Source organism: Saccopteryx bilineata, chromosome 11 (assembly GCF_036850765.1).
Source record: "Saccopteryx bilineata isolate mSacBil1 chromosome 11, mSacBil1_pri_phased_curated, whole genome shotgun sequence".
In the NCBI taxonomy this organism is placed as follows: Eukaryota; Metazoa; Chordata; class Mammalia; order Chiroptera; family Emballonuridae; genus Saccopteryx; species Saccopteryx bilineata.
Window position 1 is genome coordinate 54163473 of NC_089500.1, and position 19046 is coordinate 54182518.

At 39.4% G+C, this 19046-nt stretch overlaps 1 protein-coding gene across 3 annotated transcripts in view; it reads right to left on the reverse strand.

Moving 5' to 3' along the window:
- L3MBTL4 (L3MBTL histone methyl-lysine binding protein 4) overlaps window positions 1–19046 on the reverse strand; it is a 398557-nt gene that overhangs the window by 132405 nt on the left and 247106 nt on the right. For all 3 annotated transcript variants that reach the window (XM_066247317.1, XM_066247315.1, XM_066247318.1), the window contains exons 13-14: window positions 16747–16920; window positions 3288–3358 (exon numbers count right to left, since the gene is read on the reverse strand). In XM_066247317.1, the coding sequence (XP_066103414.1) occupies window positions 3288–3358; window positions 16747–16920 (245 nt within the window). The remainder of the gene's footprint in view (window positions 1–3287; window positions 3359–16746; window positions 16921–19046) is intronic.

A 19046-nucleotide genomic window follows, 5' to 3' on the forward strand; every position in this document is an offset into this window, starting at 1 on the left:
GAGAGATAGAGAGGAAGGAAAGGGAGAAGCGTGGAGAAGCAGATGGGCGCTCCTCCTGTGTGCCTTGACCAGGAATTGAACCCAGGACTTCCACATGCCGGGCCAATGCTCTACCACTCAGCCAACCAGCCAGGGCAACTTGCCTATAAATCTTTAATAAGACAAACTCGAACTTACATCTGCCAATTTCACTACTAAACAGCCTTTTAGATAATCATATTTTTCCCAATCAGTCTATATTATTATAAATTAATTAAAACTTTGTCATCTAATTTTTCTTTTATTCATTGTATGGGAAAGAATAAAATGTTGAATCTCTACAAAGTTTATGTAAAAATAATGGGTAGCCTTTAAGAGACTTTTTATTATCTCTGAATAAAATGATTTAGACAATAAAGATGTTCCCAAGTAAAAACTGAAAACATACTTATGAATATGTAAAACATAAGCTGCCTGCATTTGTGTACACATGTTTACACAATCTCTAAATAGCAAAGGTATACAATTTTCCCTCATAGAAAAAATAGAGAACAAGTTTAGGCCATTTTCCTTAAAAAAAAACAACCTCCTAATGAATTAAGGGACCGTTTATTCAAACCTATGGTGAGATGAAAAAACAAACAAACAAAAAACAAAGGTAAAGATCTAGAAATTATGCTGAGATTTATAGACTTACAAATAATAAAGGAAAATACTGAATAATCATTTAATATTACAGTGGTAACATACTTATTATTTTGTCTCATTCAGGCTAACTAGAGAAAAGAAGCTTAATTATAATAATGAAGATTAGTCCAATATACAGAAGAACCAGTTTGTATGACAAAACGCTAGAATAGAAAGCAGGTGCTAAATAAATGTTGTCCATTTCCATGGACTGGAATGGGTCCCTGAAGACATTTTCTCCACCTAAAGTGTCAGGGCCACAGGCAGTTCTCTGTGTGCTCTGCGCCAGGCAGGGTGCTTCCCGCATGCTCCTAAATCATTATTGCCCGAATCTGGGAACACAGCCCTTCACTTCAGGGAGCTCGAAATGTTTACATTAGAGAGCACAGGAAATGCACAAATTAATAAGTGCATATGGTTGTAATCTTTTCATAAATGATGCAAAAAGAAACAAGCGCATACTAAACAAGTTAGAGATGTCATCTTTCACATTTTGCAAATGCGTTTTGCTAGTGATATTTTCTATATTTACAAAGACGACCCTTTTACTGTGTGAACTAAAAAACTGTATGTGTTTTAAGAGGAACGTATACGTAATTACTCTGTGGAGATATTTTCAAAAGTGTCAAAGTATGAATGAACACACTGACACTTTTTTTAGGGCTCCATATACCATCTGAAAACATGTAGTATACAGAAAGAAGGCTCAGGAAAATGGATTACTGCATTTGTATGAGGCACTTTCTGACATATCAGTCATTTACTCGTTTATTTCCTATTATGTAAAGCACTATTCAGAACAAGTTACATCGCACAGGGATCCTTCTGGTTAGGGGGCAATGTGTAAATACACAAGGAATCCAAAGAAACTTAACTGCCTTCCATTTTCTGAGGAAAAGATTCCTTCCTTTTAAAAAAAATTTCCTATTGATTTGAGAGAGAGAGAGAGAGAGAGAGAGAGAGAGAGAGAGAGGGCCATCAATTCCATATAGTTGTGCACTCATTGGCTGCTTCTCCTATGTGCCCTGAGTGGGGACAACCCCATGGCCTCGGCAAGCCAGGACAATGCTCTATCCACTGAGCAACCTGGCCAGGGCCAGATTCCTCCTTCCTCTGTGGCTGAGTTCTTCCAACCACAAGCTGAGCTTGGGCCCTGCCTGGAATTTCAGAGCAGCTTAGCTTTGCTCATTTGTTCAGTGACTGGCAAGGACACCGTTTTTTCTTAAGAAAAGCAGACTGGGTAATTGTATTGAGATGAAGGGCGGTGCTACCGAATTGGGATAATTTGTTATCCTTTTGCCATGTCAGCAGAAGACTCATTAATTTTCTTCTTCTCTATAAGATAAACAGATTACCTACCATGTTTTAGAACAGTGTTTTTCAACCACCACTGGTCTCCAGAAATTATGCGTTGGTCTGCGAAGAGTTAACCACCCTGATGTTGTTTGAAGATTAGAGACCCAATGATGTTACTCAAATTTGCTTATGCTTAAGGTGATTTCTGTCTTAGCAGTCCCCGAAATAATTATATTTTCACCAGTCTCCAAGTGTAGGAAGGTTGAAAAATCACTGTTTTAGGAGATACAAACATATGGAACTACTACAACTAAAGACACAATGATACTAATTACAAATTACCTATGCTTTAATCTCACCAAATAAAAATTGTTGCACTAAATGAACACAACCAAGGGAAAATTTATTCCTTAGCTTGCTACAATATAAACTCAAAATTATAGATGGAGATTTTGTCTGTATTGAGCCTTAACTAGAAAGAAACATAATTAAATGAAAACAGTTAACCCCTCAGCTTTTAATAATTAAACTTTTTTCCTTCAATAACCTTGCCTGTTGTACTAATGAGGTACATTTCCCAGTCCCCAACCTATGAAAGTGCAACAGGACACTCCTGGTTTCCCTCCATGCCTTCCGTACACGGCAGAAAAGATTCTCCCACTGACTCTTTTTTTTTTTTGCAAAGATTAAACCACGTGGGAGATATTTATTTATTTATTTTTCCTTTTTTTCTGAAGCTGGAAACCGGAGAGTCAGTCAGACAGACTCCCGCATGCGCCCGACCGGGATCCACCTGGCACGCCCACCAGGGGTGAAGCTCTGCCCACCAGGGGGCGATGCTCTGCCCCTCCGGGGCGTCGCTCTGCTGCGACCAGAGCCACTCTAGCGCCTGGGGCAGAGGCCAAGGAGCCATCCCCAGCGCCGGGGCCATCCTTGCTCCAATGGAGCCTTGGCTGCGGGAGGGGAAGAGAGAGACAGAGAGGAAGGAGGGGGAGTGGAGAAGCAAATGGGCGCTTCTCCTGTGTGCCCTGGCCGGGAATCGAATCTGGGTCCCCCGCACGCCAGGCCGACGCTCTACCGCTGAGCCAACCAGCCAGGGCCCCACTGAGTCTTATTACATCTAAACTTTTAGATTTCTTCTATTGTGAAGTGACCGAGTTTATAGTATTGTAGGACTGGGACTAAGACTAGGACACAAGTGTCTGACTTCTAGGCAGGTTCTTCTCACTGTCCCTACTGGAGCAGGAAAATGAGCCAGATAAACATACAACACGTCTTCACAACAAAAAGCACAGTTGGTGTTTTTGCTAGTGTTTTTGTTTTACCTCTGAAGAGATTATCCAAGTCAATATCTTCTTTTTCTTTGATTTTCAAACACTTTGCCTGCTGTACAAGTCTGGACAAAGAACAGAAATAAAATCTAGGTTCATTATCCTGTGAAGTTGGAATAAATCATGACAGCAGCACACATTTAAATAAAAACCACAGGGTAAACAGTAGTGAATTAATAGATACTTGTCAGCACAGAAACTTGTTAGACTTTTTCTTCCATTTAATATTTCAAAAATACACTTTTGTTTAGAAACTCTAATTTTGAAATCCAAAACTTAAAAAATCATCCCCCTTCTATTATTGCCAGATGTTTCTAAAACTCTCTGGAGAATAATCTCTTCAGATTCTGAGGAGGAGCTGTTAGGGATAGTAGGTGGGTAAATAATAATTGTTACTGATCATTTTAGTGCTTATTTTAATCAAAAGAGTATATACATTGTGATCAAACAACTGTAAAAAGTAACTTAGTTACACTGTTGAATGGCAGAGAATTAATTAACTTTTAAATGTTCCCACATGCAGTGAGGACTAATTTTTAACCCCCACGGAACTTCATAAATGACTTGAGGCTCACAGTTTTGTAATGAACACAGTAGTTTCGTAAATGACACTTTTCCAATGTTTCTAATTACCTAATAATTATAGGTAGAACTTAAGATAGTTGATTGATTTATCTGTAATATTTATCATTTTAATGAAAATTATAATACCTTGCTTAGCAAATATATTTTGTGATTGCAGTTGGACAGCAACTCTTTCATTTTATCCTTATGAGTAAGCCTTTTGAGTCAGGTATAAAAGCACCATTTCAATTTCTGGTTTAGAGGAGGACTCTAACTAAAACCTTACAGAGAAAGGGAAGTGACTTGTACAAGATTTGAGGTAATTTTATCTACATGTTCTATAAACATGAATGTCATGGTAGAAACACATACAAGTTATCAGATTTTTTTTTAACAATTAAGACTTTCTTTTTCATGAAGAAGCAAGAAACTGAGAAAGAATTTCTATTGAATTCCATATTTGGACCTTAAAAGGAGGTCCTGCATCACTACTGCAGAGATACTAACTCCAGGTACGTCAGCTCTGTGTGATGTGAGACCAGCACGCTCAGCACAGGACAACCTGGACTCTAGTCCCTGCACCTGTGCCTGAGTCTGTGACTTTAGAGGTCTATGTAAACTCTAGAGGCCTCAGCTTCCCAATCTGCAAGATGGGGACAGTACTTGCCTTACAGCAGTGGTCCCCAACCTCTTTTGGGCCACGGACCGGTTTAATGTCAGAAAATATTTTCACGGACAGGCTTTTAGGGTGGGACGGATAAATGTATCACGTGACCAAGACAAGCATCAAGAGTGAGTCTTAGACAAATGTAACAGAGGGAATCTGGTCATTTTTAAAAAATAAAACATCGTTCAGACTTAAATATAAATAAAACAGAAATAATGTAAGTTACTTATTTTTTCTATGCAGACTGGTACCAAATGGTCCACGAACCAGTAGTACTGGTCCGCGGTCCAGGGGTTGGGGACCACTGCCTTATAGGGTTGTTCTGAACAATTAGTGAAGCAATATATTATAAAAGTCTATAAGCTCTTATGTATCACGGTCAGGCATAAAAACGTGTGGCATCCTTTCATTAATTCCATATGTATAATTTTCATTATATTTTCTCTATATACATCTTCAGGATTTATTTACACTCTTGCAGGAGAGGATGTACATTATAGACAGAGGGCTTAAACTGAAGCTGCGTGCATCCGGTGGAGAGGGCTAGTCCACCTGGAAAGCTGAGAAAGCACGACATATGCACAGAGTAGTAATTTTGCAAAAATTAAGGTGGAAAATATTTTAGCTCTGTGCGCACACTTATGGGAAATCTTGGGAATTCCCGCCACCAAGCTTTTAAATTTTTATAAAACTGAGTTGATTTTTAACCATTTTAAGGTATCTCTCTGCTGAGGAAGATCTTGATTCTAGCTCACAAAATAGAAGCTAGTATACTTTACATAGTTTTGCTGGGAATTTTAGAAAGCAATGTAAAAATAAATCCAATACATTTATTGAGTGGCTTTCTATAAACATGCCAGGTACTGCAGTTAGTCATAATTATGTCTCCGTATACTTCTTGCTTTCAGAATTATTCCATCACTAGGGAGCTGCACCAAGCTGAACCCCGTAAACGGCTCAGACTCAGGTACGTTTCCTGAGTGAGGGCGGTATCCTCTCAGGACTGCTGGACTCTTCATTTCATTTTACCTCATTTCATTTCCACAGAAAGCCTATAAGGTAGGTATAGAAACTCTGATACTAATAAAGGAATTGACACTCAGAGAAATTAACCACTTGCCCATCTTGGGCACACAGTGAGATGATGGTTGGAGCAAGGATATAAAACTCCAAATCCAGATTTCCATTTACATTGTACTGAGTACTTATAGGAAACTTCGCAAGATGTCACAAACAGAGCAAAAGAAAAGAACAGAGAAGAAGAAGAACGCTCCTGGCAGCTGGAGGGGGGCTGTTGCTTGGCACTGGGCTAGGCAGGTTGCTATGCAGAGGACTCAGCATTTGGGGTCCTGAGAGAATGGGGGTGGAGATGACTGGTGGGTTTTGTGGGGTCCAGGCAATGAGGCTGGAATAGAATGGGCATAAGCAACATGGGAGGAAGAAGTGTTCTGGGGACAGGAATACGCTAATCCACTTACTTGGATGAAGCATCTGTGTGTGCAGGGAAAGGAAAGACCAAGAGAGAGGCTGAAAGAACGAGCCAGGGCCGCGCTGTGAGAGCCTGCGGCAGCTCGCCAGTATCTGGCTTTCCCTCGAGGGCAGCGGGGAAGGCAGAGTGCTGCATCTGGGAAGAGCCTGCTGCATCTAGTCAGTTGAAATGTTTCGAGATGTTCAGGCTAGTAAGGTAACAAAGATTCATATTTCTTTGTAGGTGTAGCTAAAAGGGTAGTACTATGGGAATTTGCAGGTAATCTCTATTTCACCAGTAATTCTTGAAGCCCCGCCTATACCTTCCAGATGATTCCCAGAGCTCCCGGTACTTCAGTCTTTTATTAATAGCATTGCTGTAGCAAGTGTCCAGCTACTTGTCTGCCTGTCTGTCCTGATTCATTCTCCGGAGGAGTGTGCATGACTCAGAGGACAGCCTCTGTTGGTGAGATCTGCCGCCGTCATCTGAAGATCTCTGCTATCCATTGTTTTCCTCTGGCCTTTCTTTTAGGATTTGGCTACTTTCAGTTGAAAAAAAGGGACTGCATGTTCTTTGACCCTTTCTCTATGTTTCCCTACTTTGAACACGGTGAACTAGTGGCTACCATTTCTGTGTTCAGTAAATGGTAGGCCCTGCACTAGATGCCTCACATGTAGCAGTTACCATGAATCTTATGTCTGTGTTGAAAATGACAGAGAGTAAGTAGCTCACCCAAAGCCACACAGCAAATAGAAGAGTCAAAGTAGAAGAGCCAGAATTTGACTTTAACTCAAGTCAGTCTAAATGTGGCTAGACACCTTCTAGAGAAGGAGTTGACAAACTATAGCCCACAAGTTTGGGCTGCCCGTTTCCTGTTTGTGTAAATGAAGTTTTACTAGGGACACAGCCATGTTCATTCACTTGTTCACTGTCCACAATGACGAGCGCACTGCAGTCCACCTGAGTAACTAGTGCAGAGGTCTCCCTCCTGGCAGAGTCTAAAATGCTCGCGGAATGACCCTTGACAGAGGGCCACAGAATACATACCACCTGTGACTCTTTTACACTGCTGTCTTTTCCCACGTTTGTCTGAACAACTGTATTTAGTTATAATAGGGTTTGAAAGGCAAGTATTTGCACTTAGATCTGGCCTTTTATTTTTAGACATTGTCCAAGTCCAATCAACATTTCCTTGAACTTCTTCTACATGAAGCCACTGCTTTCAGCCAGGACGGTGTGTACGGCCAACCTTCACACAAAGCAGAGGGAGAGAAGGACACAGTACAAAAATGAAGGAGGGATTCTCTCCTTAAAGGTCAGAGAGAGGGAAGTACTGACAGGGACACGCAAAGGCAGAGGCGGAAGTGCAGGCTGGGGGTCAGTTCTGAGGACTGCACGGGCTTCCTGCGGACACACACAGGACGTACACTTGTGTGTGTGTGTGTGTTCGTGTACGTTTATTTATAGTAAAGCAAAACAGATCAAAGACTTGTGGGACTAACAATCTAAAGAAGGATTCACACTATATGCTTTGATTTGTAAATAAAAAATTAAACTTTTTAAAATACTGCATTATAAAGTATCAATAAATAGCCCACATATGAAAACGGTTGCTGCAGCATTATTTATAAGAGGGAAAATACGGGAAACAACCTGAACACCTGTCGACAGGGAAGCGAGGGAAAGAAGGTACGTCCACACTGTGGAATATGATACAGTTATTAAAATGATGCAGTGAATCCACTTGTGTTGATACAACAAGTTACCCATGACATTTTGTTAAATAAATAAGAAAAAAAAAAAAATATATATATATATATATATTTTTTTTTTTTTTGTATTTTTCTGAAGCTGGAAACAGGGAGAGACAGTCAGACAGACTCCTGCATGCGCCCGACAGGGATCCACCCGGCACGCCCACCAGGGGCGATGCTCTGCCCACCAGGGGCGATGCTCTGCCCACCAGGGGGTGATGCTCTAGCCCTCCGGGGAGTCGCTCTGCCGCGACCAGAGCCACTCTAGCGCCTGGGGCAGAGGCCAAGGAGCCATCCCCAGCGCCCGGGCCATCTTTGCTCCAATGGAACCTTGGTTGCGGGAGGGGAAGAGAGAGACAGAGAGGAAGGAGGGGGGGTGGAGAAGCAAATGGGCGCTTCTCCTATGTGCCCTGGCCGGGAATCGAACCCGGGTCCCCTGCACGCCAGGCCGATGCTCTACCGCTGACCCAACCGGCCAGGGCCAAGAAAATATTTTTTAAGTTGCTGTCTTTTACAGTCACATGTTCTCTGAGCACAAATAATTTTGCATGGCTGTCCATAAGGGAGAAGGTAAGTTTTCTTTCTTCGTGAGTACTTAATTGTCTACGTCTTTACAACATTTCCATATATAAATAAAAGTCTAAGACCAGATTATTTTTCTGCTGGTCATAAATGCTGATTTATTTACAGAAGCCTTGTTCAGTTCACCATTATAAACTTGGGAAAAAATATGCATGTATTTTATTATAGCCTTAGAATTTCATGTCAGGGTCTTTTAAAGATCTGTTCTGGTGCTAACATTTCAGGAATGCAGAACCTTTCCCAGTATTTGACATGGTTACATCATAATCTACCCAGAGTGATGCAGGCTAACCTTCAAAGAAACATTAACAACATGCACCCCCATGTTCATCACAGCATTATTCACAGCGGCCAAGACATGGAAACAACCAAAGTGTCCTTTGATAGAGGACTGGAAAAAGAAGATGTGGTACATATATACCATGGAATACTACTCAGCCATAAGAAATGATGACCTATTGCTATTGATGACAACATGGGTGGATCCTCAGAACATTATACTGAGAGAAATAAGTAAATCAGAAAAAGCTAAGAACTGTATGATTTCACACATAGGTCAGATATAAAACTGAGACTCATGGACACAGATAAAAGTGCAGTGGTTACCAGGGAGGGGGATGTAGTGGAGGAGGTGGGGGGAAGGGCGTAAAGAGGGACAAATATAAGGAGATGGAAAATGATTTGACTTTGGGTGATGGGTATACAACATAATCAACAGTTCAAATGCTATAGAAATGTTTACCTGAAACCTGTGTACTCTTATTGATCAATGTCACCCTGTTAAATTTAACTTTCTAAAAAAAAAGAAACATTAACAAAAAATTAATATGTTATTAAAAAGAAGAGTGAATGTGTATCTGTGCATTGGTATATATATATATATGTATATATATGAACACAGAAAAAGTATAGAAGACAACATGACAATCTTCACACACATAACCTCAGGACACAGCAGGGGAGCTGAGGATTGGGAGTGAGACTTTATTATTTTTTTTAAAAAAACTTCTATATTACCTAAATTATTGCAGTAGGAATTTTGTCATACTCTTACAAGCCTTTAACTTATGCTGTTTGATAAGAAAAGATCTGGGTAATGTTTTTAATTTTTCCACTTATATTAATCTATAGTGTCTAATTTTTTATTTACAGGGAAAAAAACATGTTAAATGTCTTAACATTACAATGAATGGGAAATAATTATTTTAAAGCTAGATTAAGTATGTAGATGACAGAAAGATACCTGCTGGTGCTTGGGCAACAAATTTTTGTTTTTCTGGGTTGCAAGAACACCAACATTTCCTTCACACAAAGAGCCATGAACATTTATTTCAGTGCACACTGTTCTACAGCCGTAGATGGACCTGGGCCAGGGCAGGATTCCAGAAATCCAGAGATTCACAATAAATTATAAATGCCTTAGGAGAAAATCCGTTCAGAGAAGTATTTTTAAAGGTCTTTTAAAGGCACACCTTGGTTATTTTATAACATTTCAACAACACCGTGACTTTGTTTAGGAAACACAGGACTATAATGGAAGTGTCAAAAGAACCAAACACCAATGGGGGCTGAGTCCTTTCGTCTCATGGCAGTTCTGCCTGCGCTCCTGGGCTGATCTGGACACACCTCACTTCATTTCGGTCTGCAAGATATTAGGGAGAACTCCTCCCCCACTTGTTCGTGGCTTGGATCTGCTCATGGTCTCTAGGGCTTTGAGAGCGGTCATGGCTGAGAGCTCCTCAAGAGCTCTCCTTTTACCTCCTTCACAGCTCCCGTCACAATCTGTGATGTTCTTCACTTAAGGTTTCCTTTTGTTCTACTCCTTCATGTCCTCTATCAGAAAATATGCGCCTGCAAGGATGGGGCTGTTCTGTTCACCTCTGTATTCCCAGCACCTAACACGCTACTTGGCAACAGTAGGAGCTCCACACGTATTTGCTGAATGAATGAATGTTGATGTAATGAGTGAATGAATGTGCTCACTGCCAATTCTGCAGGGACTAGAGGCATCTTCCTTGAGTACAACTGTTATGCTGTCTCCTAAATTGGGGTGATTTTCTTATCAAGTGAAAGCTTAATAAGGACGATGATTTCAGTCTGCTTTGTTCACTGTTGGATCACCAGGGCTTGGAATAGTACCTTTCCAAATATTTGTTCAATGGTCAAATATTGAATGAATGAACATGTTCCATTTTAGGACCTGGCTACGGTCAGGATCCTGAATTCAGCAAAGTAAGTGTGACTCAGCTATTCACACGCAATAAATCAACCTGTTCTGGCCGAATCTTAATTTGGGGGGTGGGAGGAGGTATGAAATAGTGAGCAGAGCCACGACCTGGAAGTCAGAGGGCCTGACATGCTGTGATTAACGACAGTGTAAATAGAGAAATAGATTCTTCAGTTTTCATATCCTTATTTCTGTATTGAAAAAGTTACGTTAGATAACCTCTTGTGTCTCTCCCCATTGTTAAGCTCCAAGATTGTCACACCTGGTTGTAGGTTCCTCAGGACCCAACCAGAAATGTGGCACGGGAGGGAGCTTCTTTGGAAGGGGCCTGGCTGTCTCGGTGCTTTGATCACTGCTCAACTGGTTAAGGGTCTAATGTGGTTGCAGATGCCGAGTAATATTTCAGATAAATAAAGGTCTAAATTTTTGTTTGGTACAAAGAGGTATGGTGTATATACCCAACTAGAACTGGTCCGATTTGCAAGACTTTAAAATCAACAATTTTTATAAAAGTAAAGAAATGAAACTACTATCACAGTAGTCTCTACTATGTGCCAGGCCCAGTTACACAGCTTTCACTGTATCTATGTATCTATCTTGTATCTATATTTATCTATATCTATCCACCTAGAGTTAAAAGCTAAGAAGGCCCCTATTTTATCTTCATTTCACAGGTAAAGAAATTGAGATTCTAAAAGGAAAATGTATGTAACTTATGTATATATCTGAGTCAGTCAACTTAGATTTACTAAGACTACAATGGAAAAATAATGAAGGAAAAACAAAAGAATGATGAAAATTAGCTTTTACCCTTTTGCAGCCTCCAATCTTTTTGAGAAAATAAGGCACGCACAAAACAAGTATTAAAAAGACATGTGCAGGCACACATACATAAGCTACTGATGTGTGGTGGTGCAGACCCAAAGCACAGAGGAGTGCTAAGAGCAAGGAATGACATTAGCTCTTATTTGGTCCATATCCCAGGGCCTACCTAGCACAGTCCCTGGCACACAGTGGGGTTGCTCAAAATATTTAATTTGCTGAGTGCCTACTAAGTGTCTGGCATGATATTAGGCATTAGAAATACAGAGACCTGTAAAACACAATCTCTCTCTGAAGCAGCTCATATGGGTTGGCACCGTTATCGAAAACATCCAGACAGAGATGAGCCCTGGAGAAGGAGAAGGGAGAAGGTGCATGAGAAATCACTGAGGTAAGAAGGATGGGGACAAAGCCACTAGTGCAGGAATAAAAATAACACTGCAGATGATGACGAGGATGGGGTGAGTGGGACACTGCATAGACTTTGTCTCCCAGAGCAGAGAATTTATGTGGGAAGGAGGCTTATGGATTCAAGAAAATTTATTTTATCACTTGCAAAGTTAATATGTGGAACAAATAACACTTAATTCTGAGAATGGACCTCATAGAAGATATTTATGTTGCAGTTAATTTGAGTAGTGGAAGTAAACTAGTTGGCTCATGGCAGTGCAATTTATTATGAGGATCATTAAGGAGGCATTGCACTACACGCCATTCTCTCTGATTACCAGAGCCTTCCCCAGCACTTTCATCATCAACACAGGCCTTGGGGAAGTACATAAAATTTACATTATGGCAGCCATTAGGAAAAACAAAGTCAGCTTCTTTAGGCATTTTCTTAGATTTTCTTAAATATGACAGGTATTTTAACTGATGGTGGTTCTACCAATTATGTGAATTAGAATATATTAAATACTGCTGTAGGGAGGCAAAATAAGTTATTAAAGAGTACTCAGGTGGATTGGAAATGCCAGAAAAAATGTCCTACTCTGGCCTGGAGAAGTCAGCGAACAGATAATAGAGGGAGGTGAGGGGAGTTGCATTTCAAAGTAATTTTGTTTATGATAAAACTATTTTAATGAGTATAATTGTATTACCTTGTGGCAGATAGAAGCCTTTAGTATATTACAATGAAATGTGTTCAAGGTGATATATTTTGCATTATATATATACTATAAATAAAAATAAACATTTTGGGAAAAACAGAGTTAAGATTTTTCCCCTTCAGTAGTTCTAATTTCACAAAATAAATAAACAAATCACAAGATGACCCTGAGAATCCTAGACAGAAGAAGAGAGTAGTCTATGTATAAATCCTTCCAGGCTCTTTCAATCTTAAAAGGCCATTCTTTTGCGAGACCAGTGTAGTGGAAACATGTATAGGATTTGGAGTCAGTAGTTCTGGGTTCTAATTCCAATTTTCTACAGATTATCTGTGTGATCTTGGACACTTTGCCTAACCTCTTTAATTTTGAGGTGCTTACCTTATAAGATCAGAATTAGAATTTTTACTACACATAGGGTGACTGTGACGATGAAATAAAATGAACAGGGCCATGTATATAAATTGTTTAGCACAACATTTTGTAGCCAAGAGTAAGTGTGTGGGTATTAATATTAGTTAATTAGTATTGTTGATATTTTTTGGTGTTATCATTATTAGTTTACTGACCTAGGAATACTCTGAATTTAATCAAAAGACCTCTGTTTGGTCCCAGATCAGCTACTAGTAAGGATCTTTACTCTCTTACCTATAAATGGCATATACTGTGATGATGACAATAATTTCTGCTTTCCCAAATCTCAAGATTATGGGACCTCCTAAGGTAATGTATATGCAAACTATAAACTGTGAAACAAAGTAAAGGCTTTTTTTTCCCCCCTTCTAAAATACTACTGAAATGAAAGACATTCAAATATAAGGCCATATGCCTTTATGTAATGCACTATAAATATACTACTATTCTATTAGTACAAGGGAAAAGGAATATCTATATAGTTTTTCGGTAATGGTGACCTATTGTGAATCTGACTTTAAAGTTGTGTTAATATGTAATCTTACTGTTATGAAGGTTAATTTTGTAAACATCTACTAGTATATAATCTACTCATTTAAAACTTGACCCTCTACAAAGAAAAAGGGAACACACACTATTTCTACTACAAAATTAAAGAGACTAAATATTTACTCATAATTCCCTTTTCAAATATTAACATGAGAACAAATGTAGTTTAAAAAAACAAATACAAAATTGGGATGCAGTTAAGGAAAAGATAAAATTACTTAAATGGTTGGGCAGCATTTGATTGATTTTGGAAAAATGTCAAGAGTTAATTTAATTTAATTTTTTAAATTTATTTATTGATTTGTTGAAAGAGAGAGAGGGAGAGAGAAAGAGAGAGAGAGATATTGAATTGTTGTTCCACTTATTTATGCATTCATGGGTTGATTCTTATATTTCCCTGACTGGGCAGATACGCTCGTAATGTTGGCACATCAGGGCAACAGTCTAACCAACTGAGCCACTAGGTCAGGGCAAAAGTTAATTTTATATTTTGCATGTGAGTTGCAAGAAGTCTGGACTTTCTCAGATGACAAGTGTTGCTTGTATAAGAAAGTACAGAAGGGCTGGCCAGAGCTCAGATGAATTGGAGGCCAGTGGAAATTACAAATCTAATTTATACTAATTTAGCCCCCATGCTTATGACTGGACATGGACAAAGTAACAATTACTTCTCTTTCTCATGCAGAACAGATGAATTTTAACTATTCTCGTCCACCTGTAACTTATATCTTGGGATTTTAAGAGTAAAGATTTGGGTTAGAGAAAAGCAGCCTCAGGAAATATCTATAGGTTAACTGTGAGAAGGGTAAAATATACTTTGTCTACTCATAATTAGATGACACAGTATTCCTTGTTGTGTCCTGGTTCTTTTTTTACCTCCCGCTGGGGTTCTAGACCATGAACAGGATGAAGATGAGGGTGGCATCAATGTGGGCACAACTGTCCACACTTTATCCAAATGTTTTGGGATGATGATCGGTTAAAAATAAGAGTGGACAGAGGTTGGAATGCAATTATGGAGTTGGTCTTGAGACTTGAAAGCAAAAAAGAAGTTTAAGAATTTAAGGGTTGTGCCACGATGCCCCTCCCCCATCAGCTGTTTGCACAGTTCTGTGTATACATGAAACAGGATTTGACAGAATAGGATCACGTGGGACCTTTTGTATAGTTATCAACTACTTTTTCTTTCTATTTGTAGGTATTATGCTTACCTGATATATTTCAGTGCAAAGCCCCTTTAAAATGATAAAGCCTATAGTGATATATTAAAAAGAACAAATTTCTAAGAAACATTCAAGACAGGGGAAACCATGTATCTGTGCTGAAAGGAAAGGTTTAGCTGACTTCTGAGAGAATACAACAGTGTAATCATATTTTAGAGAGGTCCAAAGATCTGCTTAGTCTCTATGACTTCTGACATTGAGGATGAATGTCTACAATACTTACAAGAGAGATTATTGAGTTTTTATTGGGGAAAACAGAAAAAAGATAACAGAATAGAACAACACGGATAATAGCAAATGGATATATGGAAATAAACATTGTTTCTTGGAAAATAGTTTTTTTAAAAAAAATTTTCTCTCAACTAGGAAACGGAAAAGATGTTCAAGCTCTCGGGAACTTAGACTTGTAAACAGTGTGGGTGTGAAGTGTGGTAAAGAACAACTAGACCCTGTGAAGTTTCAGTGAGAGGAGTGGGTGTGCGACAAATAATAAAAAAGTAAGACACAGCTACAGAGAGAGAGGCCTGAAAAACCACAGGAGATGGATCATGCGACAGAGAGCAAATCTGAAGTCGTGAGCACAATGATCAAAATCAAAATAAGCTAGTTAACAAAAATGAAATGCCACCCAGCCTGACCAGGCGGTGGTGGCACAGTGGATAGAGCGTCAGACTGGGATGCAGAGGACCCGGGTTCAAAACCCCAAGGCCGCCAGCTTGAGCACAGGCTCATCTGGCTTGAGCAAAAGCTCACCAGCTTGGACCCAAGGTCGCTGGCTCGAGCAAGGGGTTACTTGGTCTGCTGAAGGCCCGCAGTCAAGGCACATATGAGAAAGCAATCAATGAACAACTAAGGGGTCGCAACGCGCAAAGGAAAACTAATGATTGATGCTTCTCATCTCTCAGTTCCTGTCTGTCTGTCCCTGTCTATCCCTCTCTCTGACTCTCTCACTGTTTCTGTAAAAAAAAAAAAAAGAAAGAAAGAAATTCCACCCAATGCTGTATTAATATATTTGCATGGAAAAAAGAACAAAATCCACAGTCCCTGATTTAAAATCCATGTGAACAGTGCGTCCTCCCAAAGAACAGCTCTCCCCTGGGCAGACAGGAGCCTCCTTGTTGGGACTGAAGTTGTCAGTGGGCAGGCAGTTGTCCCAGTGCAAACTCTGCTGCCCGAGGCGCATGCTCAGGCTCCCTTTCACCTGCCAGCTGAGAAGAGCAAGGCTTTGGGGTGTAGGAGGAACAGCCAGCGGCACAGCTCTGTCAAAGTGGCAGAGGGAGGGTCCAGTGTGTGCACTTGACCACCTTCTGCCTGCAGAATTCTAAGGAACACACATCCTTCTTCTCTGTCTAGCCCTCTGTGGCTCCATTTCTGTCTGACCTCCAATTATTTACTCAAGTGTTAGATTTTCCTGCTTATTATTCATAGCACGGAGAAGTGGGCTTTTTTTACATAAAAGATGTTATTTAGAATATTTACTCATTTAAGTTAAAAATACCAAATATGATTGCATTTGCAGCTCTTTAGAAAATGATTATCTGTAAATAAAAATTTGAACCTGATGCTTAAAATGTAAATTTACATTGAGAAACAAAAGGATGAAGCGTTATTTCAAAACCAACATGGAAACTACTCAGAGGAAGAAGTCGTATCTGAGGTGTACTTAGGTCAGAGAGGACAAAGGCAAGTTAACAGGTATGGGGGGAAATCCTGATATGACCAGATAAAAAAATTCAGTCATGTGCCAAAAAAATCATTTCTATGAAATGATTCCAAACAATAGAAGTTGTCAAGATAAAAGGGAACCTTACAGAATTTTGTAAATGAGATATGCTTTCTATTACTTACGTGTAATGTATAAATTTACAAGGAGGTAAATTCAAAGTTTTGATAAAGTAATAAAAGTATTTTTTAAATGAATATCAAGGCTTAAAGGGATTTTATAAGCCAGTGAATATAATAATACTCATAAATAAAAAATTATTTCAAAGAAATATAAAGAATTATTCTATTAACAAGCTGGTTATTTTACTCTTCTAATGCTTTACTTTCTGGTTCACATTTTCAAAAGGTTCCTTACCTGGGCTGACTCTCCGCCTTCTCATGTTTCCTGCTGAAGTTCAAACTACAGAGATTTTTCAATTTTAAATATGAAGAGTCTGATTCCAAATTTGCTTGTGTTTGTTCCCTCAGACGATCTTGGAGCATGGCCTCCTTTTTCAAGTTCATGTCTGAATACGGGCAGCCAAAAGCACTGGAGTGAAAGAAGACAAGAGCACAGTCATCAGTTTACAGTGATAAATCAGTGATCCGTTGTCACTGGAAATGACCTGCATCCAGTAATACAGGTCTGAGTAGACATTCTTCTTTCACTGAACACACTCAAATAAATTTCTTTCCGTATTGTCCTTTAAGAAAAATTTCAGGTTCTAGACACTGGTCAGCAGAGTATTACAGGCAGAGTCATCAAAATATATGGTTTTAACAATTTCAGAAACTTAAAAATCTAAGTATAACATAAAGATGTGCTTCCAACAGAGCAATAAGAATATTATACAAACACAACTCAATATGTATGCCCTGATTTGACTATTTGTATCACAAAATATAACGGGTTAACTAAAATATTTCCCAGTATCAGAAAATATTATGCTTTTGTTTCTTAACAGTCATGTATCTAGAAATACTATAACTGGCTTTGGCTTTATGCTCCTGCAACCTGCTAGGAAGCTCTGGGTTTGAATGAGAAGGGACGCCTGCAGGTGAAAGAGGAGAGATGAGAATCAAGGCTGAACCCTGACTCCCGGATGTGCTTGGAGCATAACGGCGGGCTTGGGCAGAAGGGTCAGCCAGGACCAGTGATCTGGTTCTTTCTACAGGCTGATAGATCGTCCCTGTTAGATTTATGTGCACACAACTCCACCTGTAAAGAGGCCGCAAACCTCTGCTGTTGTTAGGAATGGGGCAGCCAGGGTCAGTGAAAGCACAGGTGTGGCAGGAGGTAGAGGAGGTCACCTGCACACAACCCTGGATAAAATATTCCCTGCTGGGGCTTCTGTTTCTCTTCAGCAAAATGAAATTGAACCCAACTTATATGGTTGTTGTGACCATAAATCAATCTCTCTGTCTCTCTCTCTCTCTCACACACACACACACACACACACACATCATTACATGGTAGCTCCTGTCATTATGAGTGTTAGCATCTACATCTAGGAAAGCATGTAATCAAATACATTACTATTTAGAGAGTTGGTACTTTTTTTAGGAATTAATTTCCTATTAACTGTAAATTTGCTGATACATGATGCATAATAAATTCTTTCTGAGTATGTGAAAGTTTTCTTTTCTTTTGTACGGTCATGATAAAAATCAGGGACCAATGTAGTTTTTCCTCTATTTTAACAAAGATTGAGTTTTCCATGGAAGGCCTGTAATCAGTCTAGCTTCAGGGAGACAAAAGCGCCAGCCTATATCTGGAATTTGGGATGGTGTGGTTAGGATGACACCAGCCTCGCCAAACACACCTGGGAAAATCTGTAGTGACATCACAGTGCATCAGCTAGCAGCCTTTGCAGGGACAGAAGTGCCCCTTTACAGAAGCGTTCTATAATTTGTAACAGTTGGCATTGATGTATTAGTTTATTCTACATGCTAGGCACTTTAGAGAAGATAAATTTAGTGAAGTTTAGACATGATACCAATAAATACAATTTATAAGAAGAACAATAAAGCTACCCCTGTTAAGTGTATCCTATGGGTACATTACAATTCAAGGTGGTTTACATGTATTATTTCTAATATTTATTATAAAATATCCAAACTGGTATTGATGCTATTTATTTTACATGTCACAAAACAGGCTCACACCAGATAAGCAACTTTCCTAAAGATGCCTGGCACTTTCTCTGGAAGCCCCCAAATAGATCACTTGTTTATTAGCACCAAACAGGTGGGCAGAAATAGGACAAGGTTTTTTTTTTTAATACCATAAGAAAAGAACAGGAAGGGAACAGGCATAATTCTTAAAGAAAGAGAAGTCAAGGCAGGTATTACAAGGTAAAGCAAGTACTTGGTTTGCCATGGTTCTTGGCTAGGGGGACATATGTCAGCATATGCTAGTCCTTTGTGAAGAGTTGGAGATGTGATAAAGCACTATATCCAATCAGAACTGAGCATGAGTGATCTCTTTAAGTTGCAGCATACAAGACTTGAGGGAAAGTTTAGAAGGAATTTTCTGCAGATAAAAGTTACAAGGCTAACCTCAGGGAGACTGAAAAATGTTTAGTTCAAGCACAGCTGATATTTTGTTAAGATACTATTACATTAAAGCTTTGCTGTCCATGTAACACATACTCTCAATTTCAGAATTTAAAATGC